This window comes from Oncorhynchus mykiss, chromosome 17 (genome assembly GCF_013265735.2).
Source record: "Oncorhynchus mykiss isolate Arlee chromosome 17, USDA_OmykA_1.1, whole genome shotgun sequence".
NCBI classification, from domain to species: domain Eukaryota; kingdom Metazoa; phylum Chordata; class Actinopteri; order Salmoniformes; family Salmonidae; genus Oncorhynchus; species Oncorhynchus mykiss.
Window position 1 is genome coordinate 40,277,647 of NC_048581.1, and position 17,771 is coordinate 40,295,417.

Here is a 17,771-nt window from a genome sequence, read left to right on the forward strand (position 1 = left end):
ATTGGGGCACCTGAAACAGATACAATAAAGTTCCTCCCTGGGCTTCAAAAGCAGCCTAACTTCAAACAGTACTCAGGATACTTCAATGTGGCTGACAACAAACCCCCTCACTACTGGTGAGTTGCTAACGTTAGCTGGGGTCATTCCGACATTGCTGTGCCTTTTCTATCCCCAGGAAATATCACTTCTTACTTAGTGAAAATGTGGATTCCAAAAGACTTTAAATATAAGGTCAGGAGTCCTTTACCTTAAAAACACAAACATGTGCATCTTAAAGGGATATTTTATGCGTTTTGAAAACATTTTCAGTGGATGTAGGCATTTTTCCCATGGCCCCTGATGTTATTCATCAACTTCCATGAGAAATATAAGCCATTATAATAACATTTTAAATCTTCATTATTTTCTAGTTCTATTTACATTTTCTCTTATCAATAACCCTTTATTCATGATTATTGTATTTTATTTAAGATTTATGGTGTGTCCCTGATAACACTTTTTTTATTTTTTTTATTTCACCTTTATTTAACCAGGTAGGCTAGTTGAGAACAATTTCTCATTTGCAACTGCGACCTGGCCAAGATAAAGCATAGCAGTGTGAACAGACAACACAGAGTTACACATGGAGTAAACAATTAACAAGTCAATAACACAGTAGAAAAAAAAGAGAGTCTATATACATTGTGTGCAAAAGCCATGAGGAGGTAGGCGAATAATTACAATTTTGCAGATTAACACTGGAGTGATAAATGATCAGATGGTCATGTACAGGTAGTGTGGTGTGTAAAAGAGCAGAAAAGTAAATAAATAAAAACAGTATGGGGATGAGGTAGGTCAAATTGGGTGGGCTATTTACCAATAGACTATGTACAGCTGCAGCGATCAGATAGCAGATGTTTGAAATTGGTGAGGGAGATAAAAGTCTCCAACTTCAGCGATTTTTGCAATTCGTTCCAGTCACAGGCAGCAGAGAACTGGAATGAAAGGCGGCCAAATGAGGTGTTGGCTTTAGGGATGATCAGTGAGATACACCTGTTGGAGCGCGTGCTATGGGTGGGTGTTGCCATCGTGACCAGTGAACTGAGATAAGGCAGAGCTTTACCTAGCATGGACTTGTAGATGACCTGGAGCCAGTGGGTCTGGCGAAGAATATGTAGCGAGGGCCAGCCAACTAGAGCATACAGGTCGCAGTGGTGGGTGGTTATAAGGTGCTTTAGTAACAAAACGGATGGCACTGTGATAAACTGCATCCAGTTTGCTGAGTAGAGTGTTGGAAGCTATTTTGTAGATGACATCGCCGAAGTCGAGGATCGGTAGGATAGTCAGTTTTACTAGGGTAAGTTTGGCGGCGTGAGTGAAGGAGGCTTTGTTGCGGAATAGAAAGCCGACTCTAGATTTGATTTTAGATTGGAGATGTTTGATATGAGTCTGGAAGGAGAGTTTACAGTCTAGCCAGACACCTAGGTACTTATAGATGTCCACATATTCTAGGTCGGAACCATCCAGGGTGGTGATGCTAGTCGGGCGTGCGGGTGCAGGCAGCGAGCGGTTGAAAAGCATGCATTTGGTTTTACTAGCGTTTAAGAGCAGTTGGAGGCCACGGAAGGAGTGTTGCATGGCATTGAAGCTCGTTTGGAGGTTAGATAGCACAGTGTCCAAGGACGGGCCGTAAGTTTACAGAATGGTGTCGTCTGCGTAGAGGTGGATCAGGGAATCGCCCGCAGCAAGAGCAACATCATTGATATATACAGAGAAAAGAGTCGGCCCGAGAATTGAACCCTGTGGCACCCCCATAGAGACTGCCAGAGGACTGGACAGCATGCCCTCCGATTTAACACACTGAACTCTGTCTGCAAAGTAGTTGGTTAACCAGGCAAGGCAGTCATCAGAAAAACCGAGGCTACTGAGTCTGCCGATAAGAATATGGTGATTGACAGAGTCGAAGGCCTTGGCAAGGTCGATGAAGACGGCTGCACAGTACTGTCTTTTATCGATGGCGGTTATGATATCGTTTAGTACCTTGAGCGTGGCTGAGGTGCACCCGTGACCGGCTCGGAAACCAGATTGCACAGCGGAGAAGGTACGGTGAGATTCAAGATGGTCAGTGACCTGTTTGTTGACTTGGCTTTCGAAGACCTTAGATAGGCAGGGCAGGATGGATATAGGTCTGTAACAGTTTGGGTCCAGGGTGTCTCCCCCTTTGAAGAGTTAACGTCAGTTTGTTGTAATTCTCAATTTAAAGAAAACAACCCTTTCCTACAATGGCATTCAATAAGCTTCATAATTTCTTTGGTGGGAAAACATATAAACACTCAGTTGTATCTATTTTCCCGTGTTTTATGTTGTTAGTCTGGGTTCAATCCCTGGCATCTCCACTCCTTTTAGGAGCTCCAGAGTGGCACAGTGGTCTAAGGCACTGCATCTCAGTGCTAGAGGTGTTGTTCTTAGCTGATTTGCCTAGTAAAATAAAGGTGAAATATATATATTTTTAAATGTCTCACTCATAAATGTCCTCCCTGTTAGGCAACATTAGTTGTATATAAAATGTACAACATTTCAAAATGTTCAAATATCCTGTTCAAGTGTTCATCATTATGAAGCTCAATCTTACTCACTCACAGAGCAATGGTTAATTTATGTTCCAAAAAAATGCACCAAAAAAATTGCAGTTTCACAGAGCAACTATCATCATTACTGTCGTTAAGCATGGTGTGTACTTCCAAGAAATGGCTAAATAAAATCAATGATCATTCGGGATACTGTACTGCTGCTGGATCAGCATACCTGTGCGTGGCAATAATAATGAGTGATTCTTTTGGCGATAACGAATGGTAAATTTGGCTCAAGCGCACTTGGTCAGAAACAATAGATCATTTTTATTTAGACCTTTTTTTGGAAGTACATACCCTGTGTAATGGCAGTAATGACTGTAGTTACTCTGTGAAACTACATATTTTGGTGAGTACCAAATGTATTTTGACATTATAACAATTGCAGATTAATGGGACTTTGAATTGAAGGATTCTGGGCATCAGAGGAGATCTTTTCTCCTGTGTTTGGCGCTGACAGAGATGGACGCCTCGCTTCGCGTTCTTAAGGAAACTATGCAGTATTACCCCAGGAAATCTTAAGTCTTATTACATACAGCCGGGGGGAACTATTAGATATAAGAGCAACGTCAACTTACCAACATTACGACCAGGAATACGACTTTCCCGAAGCGGATCCTCTGTTTGGACCACCACTCAAGACAATGGATCGGATCCCAGTAGGCGACCCAAAACAACGGCATCGCAGAAGGGGCAGTCCCGTCGCAGACCACGATGTCTTGCTCCCAGACAAACTAAACAACATCTTTGCTCGCTTTGAGGACAATACAGTGCCACTGACACTGCCCGCTACCAAAACCTGCTGGCTCTCCTTCACTGCAGCCAACGTGAGTAAAATATTTAAACGTGTTAACCCTCACAAGGCTGCAGGCCCAGACGGCATCTCTAGCCGCGTCCTCAGAGCATGTGCAGACCAGCTGGCTGGTGTGTTTACAGACATATTAAATCAATCCTTATCCCAGTCTGCTGTTCCCACATGCTTCAAGAGGGCCACCATTGTTCCTGTTCCCAAGAAAGCTAAGGTAACTGAGCTAAATGACGACCGGACCATATCACCTCCACCCAACCTGACACCCTAGACCCACTCCAATTTGCTTTAAGACCATAGTACCCTCCAAACTCGTCATTAAGCTCGAGACCCTGGGTCTCGACCCCGCCCTGTTCAACTGAGTCCTGGACTTCCTGACGGGTCGCCCCCAGGTGGTGAGGGTAGATAACATCTCCACCTTGCTGATCGTCAACACTGGGGCCCCACAAGGGTGCGTTCTCAGGCCTCTCCTGTACTCCCTGTTCACCCATGACTGCGAGTGTGGTGTCAGGAAAATAACCTCACACTCAATGTCAACAAAACAAAGGAGATGATCGTGGACTTCAGGTAACTGCAGAGGGAGCACCCCCCTATCCACATCGACGGAACAGTAGTGGAGAAGGTGGAAAGTTTTAAGTTCCTCGGCGTACACAAACTGAAATGGTTCACCCACACAGACAACGTGGTGAAGAAGGCGCAGCAGCGCCTCTTCAACCTCAGGAGGCTGAAGAAATTTGGCTTGTCACCGAAAACATTCACAAACTTTTACAGATGCACAAACGAGAGCATCCTTTCGGGCTGTATCACCGCCTGGTACGGCAACTGCTCCGCCCTCAACCATAAGGCTCTCCAGAGGGTAGTGAGGTCTGCACAACGCATCACCAGGGATAAACTACCTGCCCTCCAGGACACCTACACCACCCGATGTCACAGAAAGGCCAAAAAGATAATCAAGGACAACAACCACCCAAGCCACAGCCTGCTCACCCCGCTATCATCCAGAAGGTGAGGTCAGTATAGGTGCATCAAAGCTGGGACCGAGAGTCTGAAAAACAGCTTCTATCACAAGGCCATCAAACTGTTAAACAGCCATCACTAACATTGACTGGCTGCTGCCAATATACTGACTCAAATCTCTAGCCACTTTAATAATAAAAAATTGGATGTAATAAATGTATCACTAGTCACTTTAAACAATGCCACTTTATATGTTTACATACCCTACAGTACTCTATACCATCTACTGCATCTTGCCTATGCCGCACGGCCATCGTCTTCCATATATTTATATGTACATATTTTTATTCATGGCTTTACACGTGTGTATAAGGTAGTTGTTGTGAAATTGTTAGATTACTTGTCAGATATTACTGCACGGTCGGAACTAGAAGCACAAGCATTTCACTACACTCACATTAACATCTGCTAACCATGTGGTTGTGACCAATAACATTTGATTTGAAGCGTTTTGTTAGCCTGATCCCAGATCTGTTTATGCCATTTTGTCAACCATAGGAGTTGGCTGTCTGTACTGCACCAACTGATCTGAGACCAGGGATAGTGTTTTGTTGTCCTAGCCTTGGAGTTTTGTATGGCGTCTGCTTTGGGTGTTTGATCATGCTGTGATAAGACATGCTGCTGTACCCTGCCAGATGAAATTTAAGTATAAAGGCCATTGTGTGATTAGATATTTGTTGATGGGAGAAATACGATCAAGATTTTTCATTCACCATCGCATTGATTCCAGCTTCTGGCATTTGTTGATTGTATGTATTCAGTGTTCGATGGTACACAAGGCAGTGGTGAGGTTCATCCACTATGGGGTGAATCCTAACTTGCTCTTAAGTAAAAAATGTTGTTCGTCTCCCATTGACATCAATGCATAACTACGTGGAAATTCAACTTAAGTGGAAGTTAGGATTTGGCCTTAAGTAATGCCTTAAATAGCATTATATGTACTCAAAGGGATCTGTTCACTGTCAGAAATTGTGTTTTGAGAAATAACAAATGCTTCTAGATGTACAGTAATTAAATTATATAATAATAAACTGCAGTTATGTGCCTCATCACAGAAATTAATTATTGGAACCACTTTGATAAAAAGGGAATGTGTCAATGCTTCAGCTGTATTCACATTGATTCTGTCATGATTTTATAATAAAACTGTTCTTTACCAATAATTCAGGTGAGTGATTTGTCAGAGATTACAAGAAAATGTTGTTTTTGTCTGTTTATGAATTTTGGGATTGATTTATTAAACACATTGTCATACTGAATGTTGTTCGGTTAGGCCCTAGTTACACATGTAAGGAAAGCCTTTCAATCATTGAATAGTCTTTGCAGGTATGAAGCCATATTTACAAAATTAATTTTTTTCTGTTAACATTCCTTAAACATTTCATTTCTCATATAGTACATTTTATTTCTCACCAGCTAGCTCTCCATTTGACTAATGGTAAAGTAAGGAAGGCATTTTTTTTTTGTAGAAACACATTTTAAATTAGTTTTAAGTTTAGCATATATTATACAGTTAAGCATTGTCATTTTTAAAAGGATGGTGAAGAGCACACAATTAATTCCTGACATTAGCATGGGCATTGACATGACCATGGGCAATTCTTATGACACGAGGTCAGGTATTGTTTTGAGTAGTACACTCACATACAGTATGTGCCCTTCTGAGGCAAGAATGTTGATGATTTATCTCTATAGACTATTAAAAAATTAGGCAACTATAAAAGTATCTTTAAAGCACTTTTCAAAATAGCAATAAATAGGAAAAAAATACTAAAGTTGTGGTATTATTGTGGTGATCTTTCTACATAAGCATGATTTGTATTGTCCATTTCGCTCTCATATATATTGGACAGATTGCAGCCTAGCTTATTATTTTGGATTCTTAAAAGATTTTGAATCCGCATGGTTTGGTGAAATTGTTACAGTAGAGTCTGCTCCATGTTGTAGATAAGGCATGTGCCCTTGAGGACATAGAAACACAGGATTGGATGGGTGTTTATCTAAGATATATTGGTTATTGTTGGTGGATAATTCTCTTTAGATGGCGTTCTCGGCATCAGCCTGGATTTTCCTCTCGATCATCTCCCTTAGGCCCTTGCTGAAATGTAGGTTTGCCCCAATGATGAGGTAACCCTGAAAGGTCAAGTGAAAGGTGAGAGAAGCTGATTTAGCTGCGGTTCATCAACAGGGCCACATTCAGAAGACAAACGCTATGTAACGTACTGCATAGAAATAAGGATGGTGATTATTTTTTCAATATGGCATAGAGGTGTTCTACATAATATTTCTATCTGAACATTCCTCGATGTTGTGCCCTGCTGATTGGCCAAGATGTCAAGATTATGTTGTAGGAGGTTATGATTGTCATTAATAATTTTGGACAATTGCCACTCAGATAATACTGAACAAGCTAGAATTTGATTAGTATATCAAATGTGTTGTTCTCGCATAGTAGAAGTAACAGAAGCCTTGAGACTCACGTTATGATACTCCACCACTTCCTCTATGAAGTCCATACCATCTGCAAGAGGGATAGCGACGCCTCTCTTGGTCCAGTCTGAAATTGAATTACGGATGAAGGATTAAAAATACAAGGTCAACAATTTTGAAAAAATATGTTTTTGTTATCTGAGTTACATGTTTTATGTACATTGAGTATTTATTGTGGGGTTAAACTGGTCTGCTTTAAAATGATACTCACTATTGATTATGGGTACTATTGAGATCTGCAGCATAGTCTTGAGGGGGACTTGTAAGGGAATAAGCTATAGAGACAGAACAAAGAGACATTTTTATTTATTTAAATAGGCAAGCCAGTCAAGAACAAATTCTTATTTACAATGACGGCCTACCCCGGTCAACCCCTAACCCGGACAACGCTGGGCCAATTGTGCGCCGCCCTATGGGACTCCCAATCACGGCCATTTGTAATACAGCCTGGAAACGAACCAGGTTCTGTAGTATTGCCTCTAGCACTGAGATGCAGTGCCTTAGACCACTGCGCCACTCGGGAGCCCATACCTGTAAAATATTACTGTAAGGGTTAATGGTAGGGGAGACTGTGGATGGTTCTCTCACAGGTTGGTTGTCAAATGTGTATTTTTAGATTAGGTCATCCACCTGGTCAATTCATGTCTTCATCACAAAGATGAGGGGAATTTTTTAAATGTTTTTCAAAGGTGAAATTAAAAAGGTCTTTGTTAATGTAATAACATATGTTTACAGGACTTCAGATAGGTGTTGAACCCATAGCTATACATACAGTGCCTTGCAAAAGTATTCACCCCCTTGGTATTTTTCCTATTTTGTTGCATTACAACCTGTAATTTAAATTGATTTTTATTTGTAGTTCATGTAATGGACATACACAAAATAGTTCAAATTGGTGAAGTGAAATGAAAAAAAATTACTTGTTTCAAAAAAATTAACGAAAAGGTGGTGTGTGCATACAGTGGGGCAAAAAAGTATTTAGTCAGCCATTTAGTCAGACACCATTTAGTCAGACACCCCGTGGGGTCAAAATGATCACAAGAACAGTGAGCAAAAATCCCAGAACCACACGGGGGGACCTAGTGAATGACCTGCAGAGAGCTGGGACCAAAGTAACAAAGCCTACCATCAGTAACACACTACACCGCCAGGGACTCAAATCCTGCAGTGCCAGACGTGTCCCCCTGCTTAAGCCAGTACATGTCCAGGCCCGTCTGAAGTTTGCTAGAGAGCATTTGGATGATCCAGAAGAAGATTGGGAGAATGTCAAATGGTCAGATGAAACCAAAATATAACTTTTTGGTAAAAACTCAACTCGTTGTGTTTGGAGGACAAAGAATGCTGAGTTGCATCCAAAGAACACTATACCTACTATGAAGCATGGAGGTGGAAACATCATGCTTTGGGGCTGTTTTTCTGCAAAGGGACCAGGACGACTGATCCGTGTAAAGGAAAGAATGAATGGGGCCATGTATTGTGAGATTTTCAGTGAAAACCTCCTTCCATCAGCAAGGGGATTGAAGATTAAACGTGGCTGGGTCTTTCAGCATGACAATGATCCCAAACAAACGCCCGGGCAACGAAAGAGTGGCTTCGTAAGAAGCATTTCAAGGTCCTGGAGTGGCCTAGCCAGTCTCTAAATCTCAACCCCATAGAACATCTTTGGAGGGAGTTGAAAGTCTGTTTTGCCCAGCAACAGCCCCAAAACATCACTGCTCTAGAGGAGATCTGCATGGAGGAATGGGCCAAAATACCAGCAACAGTGTGTGAAAACCTTGTGAAGACTTACAGAAAGCGTTTGACCTCTGTCATTGCCAACAAAGGGTATATAACAAAGTATTGAGATAAACTTTTGTTATTGACCAAATACTTATTTTCCACCAAAGTTTGCAAATAAATTCATAAAAAATCCTACAATGTGATTTTCTGGATTTTTTTCTTCTCATTTTGTCTGTCATAGTTGAAGTGTACCTAAGATGAAAATTACAGGCCTCTCTCATCTTTTTAAGTGGGAGAACTTGCACAATTGGTGGCTGACTAAATACTTTTTTGCCCCACTGTATGTATTCACCCCCTTTGCTATGAAGCCCCTAAATAAGATTTGGTGCAACCGATTACCTTCAGAAGTCACAATTAGTTCAACAAAGTCCACCTGTGTGGACAAGATCTGTCACATGATCTCAGTATATATACACCTGTTCTGAATGGCCCCAGAGTCTGCAACACCACTAAGCAAGGGACACCACCAAGCAAGCGGCACCATGAAGACCAAGGAGCTCTCCAAACAGGTCAGCGACAAAGTTGAGGAGAAGTACAGATCAGGGTTAGGTTATAAAAAAAATATCAGAAACTTTGAACATCCCATGGAGCACCATTAAATCCATTATTAAAAAATTGAAAGAATATGGCACCACAACAAACATGCAAAGAGAGGGCTGCTCACCAAAACTCACAGACCAGGCAAGGATGGCATTAATCAGAGAGGCAGCAAAGACACCAAAGATAACCCTGAAAGAGCTGCAAAGCTCCACAGTGGAGGATGGAGTATCTGTCCATAGGACCACTTTTAGCCGTACACCCCACATAGCTGGGCTTTATGAAAGAGTGGCCAGAAAAAAAGCCATTGCTTAATGAAAAAAATAAGCAAACACATTTGGTGTTCATCAAAAGGCATGTGGGAAATTCCCCAAACATATGGAAGAAGGTATTCTGGTCAGATGAGACTATAATTGAGCTTTTTGGCCATCAAGGAAAATGCTATGTCTGGTGCAAACCCAACACCTCTCATCACCCCGAGAACACCACAGTGAAGCATGGTGGTGGCAGCATCACGCTGTGGGGATGTTTTTCCATCGGCAGGGACTGGGAAACTGGTCAGAGTTGAATGAATGATGAATGGCACTAAATACAGGGAAATTCTTGAGGGAAACCTGTTTCAGTCTTCCAGAGATTTGAGACTGGGATGGGAGGTTCACCTTCCAGCAGGACAATGACCCTAAACATACTGCTAAAGCAAGACTTGCGTGGTTTATGGGGAAACATTTAAATGTATTGGAATGGCCTAGTCAAAGCCCAGACCTCAATCCAATTGAGAATCTGTGGTATGTTAAAGATTGCTGTACACCAGTGGAACCCATCCGACTTGAAGGAGCTGGATCAGCTTTGCCTTGAAGAATGGGCAAATATCCCAGTGGCTAGATGTGCCAAGCTTATAGAGACATACCCCAAGAGACTTGCAGCTGTAAATGCTGCAAAAGGTGAATAGTTATGCATGCTCAAATTTGAAGTTTTTTAGTCTTATTTCTTGTATGTTTCACTTTTTATTTTATTTTACATCTTCAAGGTGGTAGGCATGTTGTGTAAATCAAATGATACAAACCCCCCAAAAATCTATTTTAATTCCAGGTTGTAAGGCAACAAAATAAGAAAAATGCCAAGGGGGGTGAATACTTTCTCAAGCCACTGTATGTTACAGAGATCAATAGAACACAGACCGTGGGGTAAAGTGCAACGCCAGTGTCATTGGCTGCCTGGAGTTAATGTTGATTCGTGGAGTTGTTTGGGACTGAGTACTTTTAACTCCATTAAGAGTAACCAGATACAGCAAAGATGGGGGATAAATGAAGACTCAGGCTGTTTACCATTGAAAAGAATGGTCAGTTCCTGTCTACTTAAGGGGTGGCTCTCCCATATACACCAATGTGATAGCAGCTGAGTCTGGGCTACTTAGTTCATTGACTTCCATTGAAACAGAAAAATGAGGGAGTGTCATTGTCATATTTCCCAGCATGCTCTGTTGCAGGGTGATTTCTAGAATTGTTTGTTTCAATATCTGTGTTTTCACAGATAGAAAAATATCTCATGCTACACATTGATATGGAACATACATTTTCCTAAACTCTAATCTCTAAGTGGTTGGCTTCATTGATTCAGTTAATGACAAGCAGTGGTGGGAAAATTACCCAAATGTCATACTTGAGTAAAAGTGAAGATACCTTAATAGAAAATGACTCAAGTAAAAGTGAAAGTCACCCAGTAAAATACTACTTGAGTAAAAGTGAAAGTATTTGGTTTTAAATATACTTAAGTATCAAAACTAAATGTAATTGATAAAATGTACTTAAGCATCAAAATAAAGTATATATAAAAAAAAAATCCTTATATGAAGCAAACCAGACGGCACGATTTACTTGTTTTTTAAATGTACGGATAGCCAGGGGCACACCAACACTCAGACATAATTTACAAATGAAGCATTTGTGTTTAGTGAATCTGCCAGATCAGGTAGTAGGGATGACCAGGGGTGTTCTCTTAATATGTGTGTGAATAGGACCATTTTCCTGTCCTGGTAAGCATTCAAAATGTAACAAGTACTTTCGGGTGGCAGGGAAAATGTATGGAGTAAAAAGTACATTATTTTCTTCTGGAATGTAGTGATTGTAAAGTACTTATACAAAAAAATGACTTAAGTAAAAATACTTTAAAGTACTACTTAAGTACTTTACACCACTGCTGACAATTTTAAGTTTTATAAACCAGTTGGGAAAACACTCCCTTTGATATAGAGACGGATCTATATATAGAGACTGATCTCTCTTTTGACGAACATATCAAGACTGTTTCAAGGACAGCTTTTTTCCATCTACGTAACATTGCAAAAATCAGAAACTTTCTGTCCAAAAATGATGCAGAAAAATTCATCCATGCTTTTGTTACTTCTAGGTTAGACTACTGCAGTGCTCTCCTAATTATCCCTAGAATTTCTAAGCAAACAGCTGGAGGCAGGGCTTTCTCCTATAGAGCTCCATTTTTATGGAATGGTCTGCCTACCCATGTGAGAGACGCAAACTCGGTCTCAACCTTTAAGTCTTTACTGAAGACTCATCTCTTCAGTGGGTCATATGATTGAGTGTAGTCTGGCCCAGGAGTGTGAAGGTGAACGGAAAGGCTCTGGAGCAACGAACCGCCCTTGCTGTCTCTGCCTGGCCGGTTCCCCTCTTTCCACTGGGATTCTCTGCCTCTAACCCTATTACAGGGGCTGAGTCACTGGCTTACTGGTGCTCTTTCATGCCGTCCCTAGGAGGGGTGCGTCACTTGAGTGGGTTGAGTCACTGATGTGATCTTCCTGTCTGGGTTGGCGCCCCCCCTTGGGTTGTGCCGTGGCGGAGATCTTTGTGGGCTATACTTGGCCTTGTCTCAGGATGGTAAGTTGGTGGTTGAAGATATCCCTCTAGTGGTGTGGGGGCTGTGCTTTGGCAAAGTGGGTGGGGTTATATCCTTCCTGTTTGGCCCTGTCCGGGGGTATCATCGGATGGGGCCACAGTGTCTCCTGACCCCTCCTGTCTCAGCCTCCAGTATTTATGCTGCAGTAGTTCATGTGTCGGGGGGCTAGGGTCAGTTTGTTATATCTGGAGTACTTCTCCTGTCTTATCCGGTGTCCTGTGTGAATTTAAGTATGCTCTCTCTAACTCTCTCTTTGTCTCTTTCTTTCTCTCGGAGGAGGACCTGAGCCCTAGGACCATGCCTCAGGACTACCTGGCATGATGACTCCTTGCTGTCCCCAGTCCACCTGGCCGTGCTGCTGCTCCAGTTTCAACTGTTCTGCCTCCGGCAATGGAATCCTGACCTGTTCACCAGACGTGCTACCTGTCCCAGACCTATTATTTGACCATGCTGATAATTTATGAACATTTGAACATCTTGGCCATGTTCTGTTATAATCTCCACCTGGCACAGCCAGAAGAGGACTGACCACCCCTCATAGCCTGGTTCCTCTCTAGGTTTCTTCCTAGGTTTTGGCCTTTCTAGGGAGTTTTTCCTATCCAACGTGCTTCAACACCTGTATTGCTTGCTGTTTGGGGTTTTAGGCTGGGTTTCTGTACAGCACTTTGAGATATCAGCTGATGTAAGGGCTATAGAAATACATTTGATTTGATTTGTTGTGGTTTATGAGTCCAGGGCAGTGGAATAACCTCATTCTACCAGTCAGGGCTTCTATTCTTATATTCTGCTGGATCCATTTCTGATGCAAGGAGTATAACATAACTGTTGAGGTCAGTAAAGTTCCTGTTTAATGTACAGCCATCCTATGGATTCCGGAGGAGAAGACAACCATGCAGCAGACCACTGCTATGTAGTGTGCTAATGAAGAAAATAACATCTTTCTTCAGACCAATACTAAATCATGGTCCAACTATGTCACCTATCAAGCTAGAGAAACAAACCTTGGCATGCCGGAAGGCCTTTTTTCATCTGATTATGACTGCTGCACAGATGTCCAAAGTTTCATTTCTGAGTATTATTCCTCCAAAGAGTTTTATTCCTCAATGTTCTCTGAGAACATGTGCTTTCCTCAGAACCACTTTAAGGGTATGTCTATATGCCGTAAGAGATCCCCAAAGGGATCCGTAAGTTTATCCAAATGAAAACGGGATGATTCTGACATGGAAATGCTGGTCAAAAGATACACATTTTGATTCTGGAAGGAGATCAAGCAATGTTCTCTGAATTAATTAATTTATAAATCCACTTGAAATTAAATATTTGTCATTATGCTTCTTTACTATTCTCTTGTGGAAACAGGTGTTGTTTCATTGGGTTTCATTCTTAGTCTTGATTTGGGTTAAGGCATTTGGTTGAATGTAGTGCACGTGAAATTATATAGGGTCATAATTGTTAGAAAGCGAGAGAGAGAGAGAGAGAGAGAGAGAGAGAGAGAGAGAGAGAGAGAGAGAGAGAGAGAGAGAGAGAGAGAGAGAGAGAGAGAGAGAGAGAGAGAGAGAGAGCAGAATCTTACCGCCAGTGATTCCAAAGCAGACTGGTTGGAGTAGATTTTAAACCTGTCAATAACAACAGAATACACTTAAAGAATTTGCCTGTGATGCTATTGTGTGTGTATGAGGTGTGTTGAGGTGTGTTTGTATGTGTATATATGAGTGTGTGCGTGTGCGAGTACATGCATGCCTACCTCCTCAAGTCTGCGTGAACAGCCAGTCTCTTGCCCTTCATGGACACCTTGGCATTGAATTTGGCATCCTGCAAGGAACAGAAAGATACACTTTATCAGTGCGCTGGTCTCTACACTTTTCCTTCCTGCTTACCTTGAGGAAATCACTGATCTGACATGGTTAAACTAGTGAGAGCAATGGGTGGAAACCACATTTTCACCCATCCTCTGACTTACAGATCAGTGATTACCTCAGTGAAAGGAAGAAAGCTTTTTTTTGTGAACAATCTTTTTTATTTGATCATGTCAAAGGCAATACAATCGATAAAAAACAATACAATTTTCCCATATTTTTTAACAACACCCATACCAAACATACCCCTGGCGGCCCCAACCTCAGTCAACACATAATATAAAGGAGCAAAAACATACAGATCAAATAAAAACAACAAACACTCAAATGAAATTAAAAAGTACACACAATGAGACTGTTTACCAATATCTCGCCACCAAGAAAGCATTAGGAAGAATGCATTTGAAACAATATGTATCCTTCCTTTCTCAGCTCCTACAGAGCCAATCCTTAGCCTAACAACTATTCTCATGGTTGTTCTTTTTTGATAAATATCAGTAGCTATTAAATGTAGAACATGAGAAGACAAGACGTCTTCTTTCTCACCATGGTCATGCTGCTGAGCTGAACAGGCGCCTTGCCGGGCGGTAGCACCATCACCGTGACGATGGCAGTGATGGCCACGGTGACCCCGGAGGTCTTGACGGTTGTCTTGGGGGCAGAGTTCAACTCCAATTGCAGGGAGATAGGGTATTCCACCAGGGCTGGGTTCTGAGAGAGACGCACACACACAGGAGTGGGTGAGTGGAATGCAAAAGTGGAATTCAATGTCTTGACCCTATTTGTGGGGGCATCAGGTCACAATCCCGACATACATACTCACAATCATCATAATGATGCCAAAGTATGTTGTCCTAAGGAGCATCTCCAGATCCTTTGGCATCTGAAAACATATAGTATTCAATAGCTTGTATTAGAAATTACTATATTCATGTCATACTAATACTAGAACAATATTGGTATGCTGTGAAAAAAAGAACAACTCAGAAATTGCATCTGATTTAAGTATGCAGACTCCTTTTTCACTAGTATGTATCTTCAGCCTAATGATTGGGCAGATCACCTCATTATGTAAAGAGGTACAGAACCAAGCATGTCTCAGCTGCTTATTAAAATCTGTGTCAACATGTTTGGTAGCACCTCTGATGCAGACACCAATTCTTAAAGGCTATAACAGACAATATGGAATAATTTACACCTCGGAGCTAAGAATTACTTGCGTCATGTCATGTGTAGGCTAAAATGCAGGGGAAAGAGTACGGTTGCAAGACATAATGGGGGACTCAGGCCTCATACTTACGTGCTCGTTGGCGATATTCATTTGGAATACGCCAGCTTTATAATAGGAGTACAACCCACTGTCAAAGAAGTACTCGGACAGAGCCAGGTACACCATGCGGTCGTACTCTCTCACAATTGGGTTGATGGCAGAGTTCATCAAGGTGTTGCTCTCGTTCCCGAGCTCAAAGAACATGCCCTGTGTGACACAGTAAAGAGCGAGGAAGATACAATACTGTAGAGATGAGAGTGAGATACAAAAATAAGTAACACTTTATTTTAGGCGTACCTACATAAAGGCTTCATAAAACAATCATCATCTATAAGCAGTTTGATTATGTCAACAACTGCATGTTGATATTTGCAGTATGAGTGACATTACTGTGACTTAACAAAAAATATCAACTCACTGTTGTATGTAGTGAATGCATAATGTATGGTTCTGGATGTGTTATGAAGTGCTTATGTATGTAGCTTTCAAATAATATGTTACCCAAACATACATACATAATATACACACGGTATGAGACTAATGCACAGCAAGCTAGACTATCTCACTCACCCTGAAATCCATGTCAAGGCTCCTTGAAGTCACCACGGGGTCACTGAGGAGGGAGTAGTCGATCCCCACATAGTTGTCTACTTCTGTTCGCACTGGATGGGTCCAAATTAAAACAAATACAATTATATTTTCTGTGTGGAAAACTTGTGGTCAGAAAAGTTTTTATTTTATTTCTTTTTTTAATGTTAGTTTTGTTATATAACCAATCTCTCAAGGCATTTTCCAAAGAACTATCTTACCTGGAATTGTCTCCAACAAAGTGTTGATTAGAACCAAACCAGCGTGGTTCATGACAGGGCAGATCTACGAAAAGAACAGACAAATGTTAAAGGAACTGTCCAGTGCCCCATATTTCAATGAAACATAGCCTATAATTAATTACAATATGAGTGAAATAGATGTTCTTCCTAAAATTATAATTCAGTATGTTAAAAAGTAGCTTTTATGTCTACCCCTACTTGCCCTGTTCATTCAGAGCAGAACGGTGTGGGCTTAACACAGTCATCATAAATATTAATGAGAAGTAAAAACAGCTGATTTGCCAGCTCAGCCAATGAAGATTTAATCAGAAGTGTTGATATGTTGTAAGTGTAACCAGTGTTCTAGAATGAAATGAACTGATCTGTCAGCACCTGCTGGTTCAGAAGGAAGCGCATTCCTGTGGTCAAAAAAGTCGCCAGGAAGTCATACACCCTCCTGCAAAGGAGTAAACCAGAGTTGTAAATTATTGAATTTCACCCACTCATGTTAAAAAAATCCAAAAGCTGAAAAATGCTCCAATATTGCTTATAGACACATTATACTGAAATTAGTTTTTTAAATCATAATGAATAAGATTATTATAGACAGGGAGGATCTTAGATCAGTACACCTACTCTGAGACGCTTGATACGTGGTCCCTGGACAAGAAAGCAGCTCAAGTATTTTAAAAAGAATATCAACAGGATTTACCCCAAGGTGCCAGTGAACTTAATTTTCATTTTGGCGATGGAGGCATCGCAGCTGATGTTGGAGATCTTGAGGCGTCCCAACTCATCTCTGGTCGTGTGCAGGACAGTGTGGATGTTCACACCTTCTGCAGAGGCATTGATGGCTCCAGTGTCATAGCTATGAGACCACAGAAAATAAATATTTTCAGACCAGCATCATACATACTCATCAACGTCCTAATCTCAACCATATAAAGTAGCATCAGAAGGTTTGAACTTCCAATACACTCTCGTTGGACATCATCTTTGAAGTTTGATGTCCTCAATCTAGCGTACCACTGCATGACTGGACTCCTCAAGGCTCTACAAGATACCATTGTGAGTATTTAAACACAGGCATTATTTAGCATAAAAACATATTCTTTTCTTGATACATTTTATTTGATTTATTTCACCTTTATTTAACCAGATAAGTCAATTGAGCACCAATTCTCAATTAAATTAACGACATAGCCAACAGGCATAACATTGCAACAGTGAACAGAACAACACACAATACGACAAAAAATAAAATACACTATACAGAAATATTCACAATGGGTTAGGGCAGAAAAGTCCAAGGAAACACAGCAGACTTAATAATCAGCAGGTACGTTGATCAGATAGCAGCTCAGTTCATGTTTTTGAAGAAGTGTGATGTTACGAATGTGTCAAATTGTAAGATCTTTTGCAGCCCGTTCCAATCGTTGGAGGCGGAAAACTGAAATGAATGGTGGCCAAAGGAAATGCGCGCTTTGGGAATGACCAGTGTGATACAGTGCCTTTGGAAAGTTTTCATACCCACTGACTTATTCCACATTTTGTTATGTTACAGCCTGAATTCAAATGGATTAAATAGTAGTTTTTTTTCTCACCCATTTACACATAATACCCCATAATGAGAAAGTGAAAACATACAGAAGTATTTCATTTACATAAGTATTCACACCCCTGAGTCAA

At 41.2% G+C, this 17,771-nt stretch overlaps 1 protein-coding gene across 4 annotated transcripts in view; it reads right to left on the reverse strand.

Moving 5' to 3' along the window:
- The window catches only part of LOC110493891 (phospholipid transfer protein), a 40,095-nt gene that overhangs the window by 3,830 nt on the left and 18,494 nt on the right, over positions 1-17,771 (reverse strand). For 2 of the 4 annotated variants that reach the window (XM_021568454.2, XM_021568456.2), the window contains exons 5-16: positions 16,795-16,950; positions 16,476-16,539; positions 16,083-16,146; positions 15,844-15,935; positions 15,304-15,480; positions 14,827-14,886; positions 14,550-14,714; positions 13,892-13,959; positions 13,721-13,763; positions 7,136-7,199; positions 6,915-6,991; positions 5,648-6,567 (exon numbers count right to left, since the gene is read on the reverse strand). In XM_021568454.2, the coding sequence (XP_021424129.1) occupies positions 6,472-6,567; positions 6,915-6,991; positions 7,136-7,199; positions 13,721-13,763; positions 13,892-13,959; positions 14,550-14,714; positions 14,827-14,886; positions 15,304-15,480; positions 15,844-15,935; positions 16,083-16,146; positions 16,476-16,539; positions 16,795-16,950 (1,126 nt within the window). In that variant the 3' untranslated portion in view covers positions 5,648-6,471. Of the gene's footprint in view, positions 1-5,647; positions 6,568-6,914; positions 6,992-7,135; positions 7,200-13,720; positions 13,764-13,891; positions 13,960-14,549; positions 14,715-14,826; positions 14,887-15,303; positions 15,481-15,843; positions 15,936-16,082; positions 16,147-16,475; positions 16,540-16,794; positions 16,951-17,771 lie in introns of those variants that run through there. The other 2 variants (XM_036949877.1, XM_021568455.2) reach the window with 1 other exon arrangement.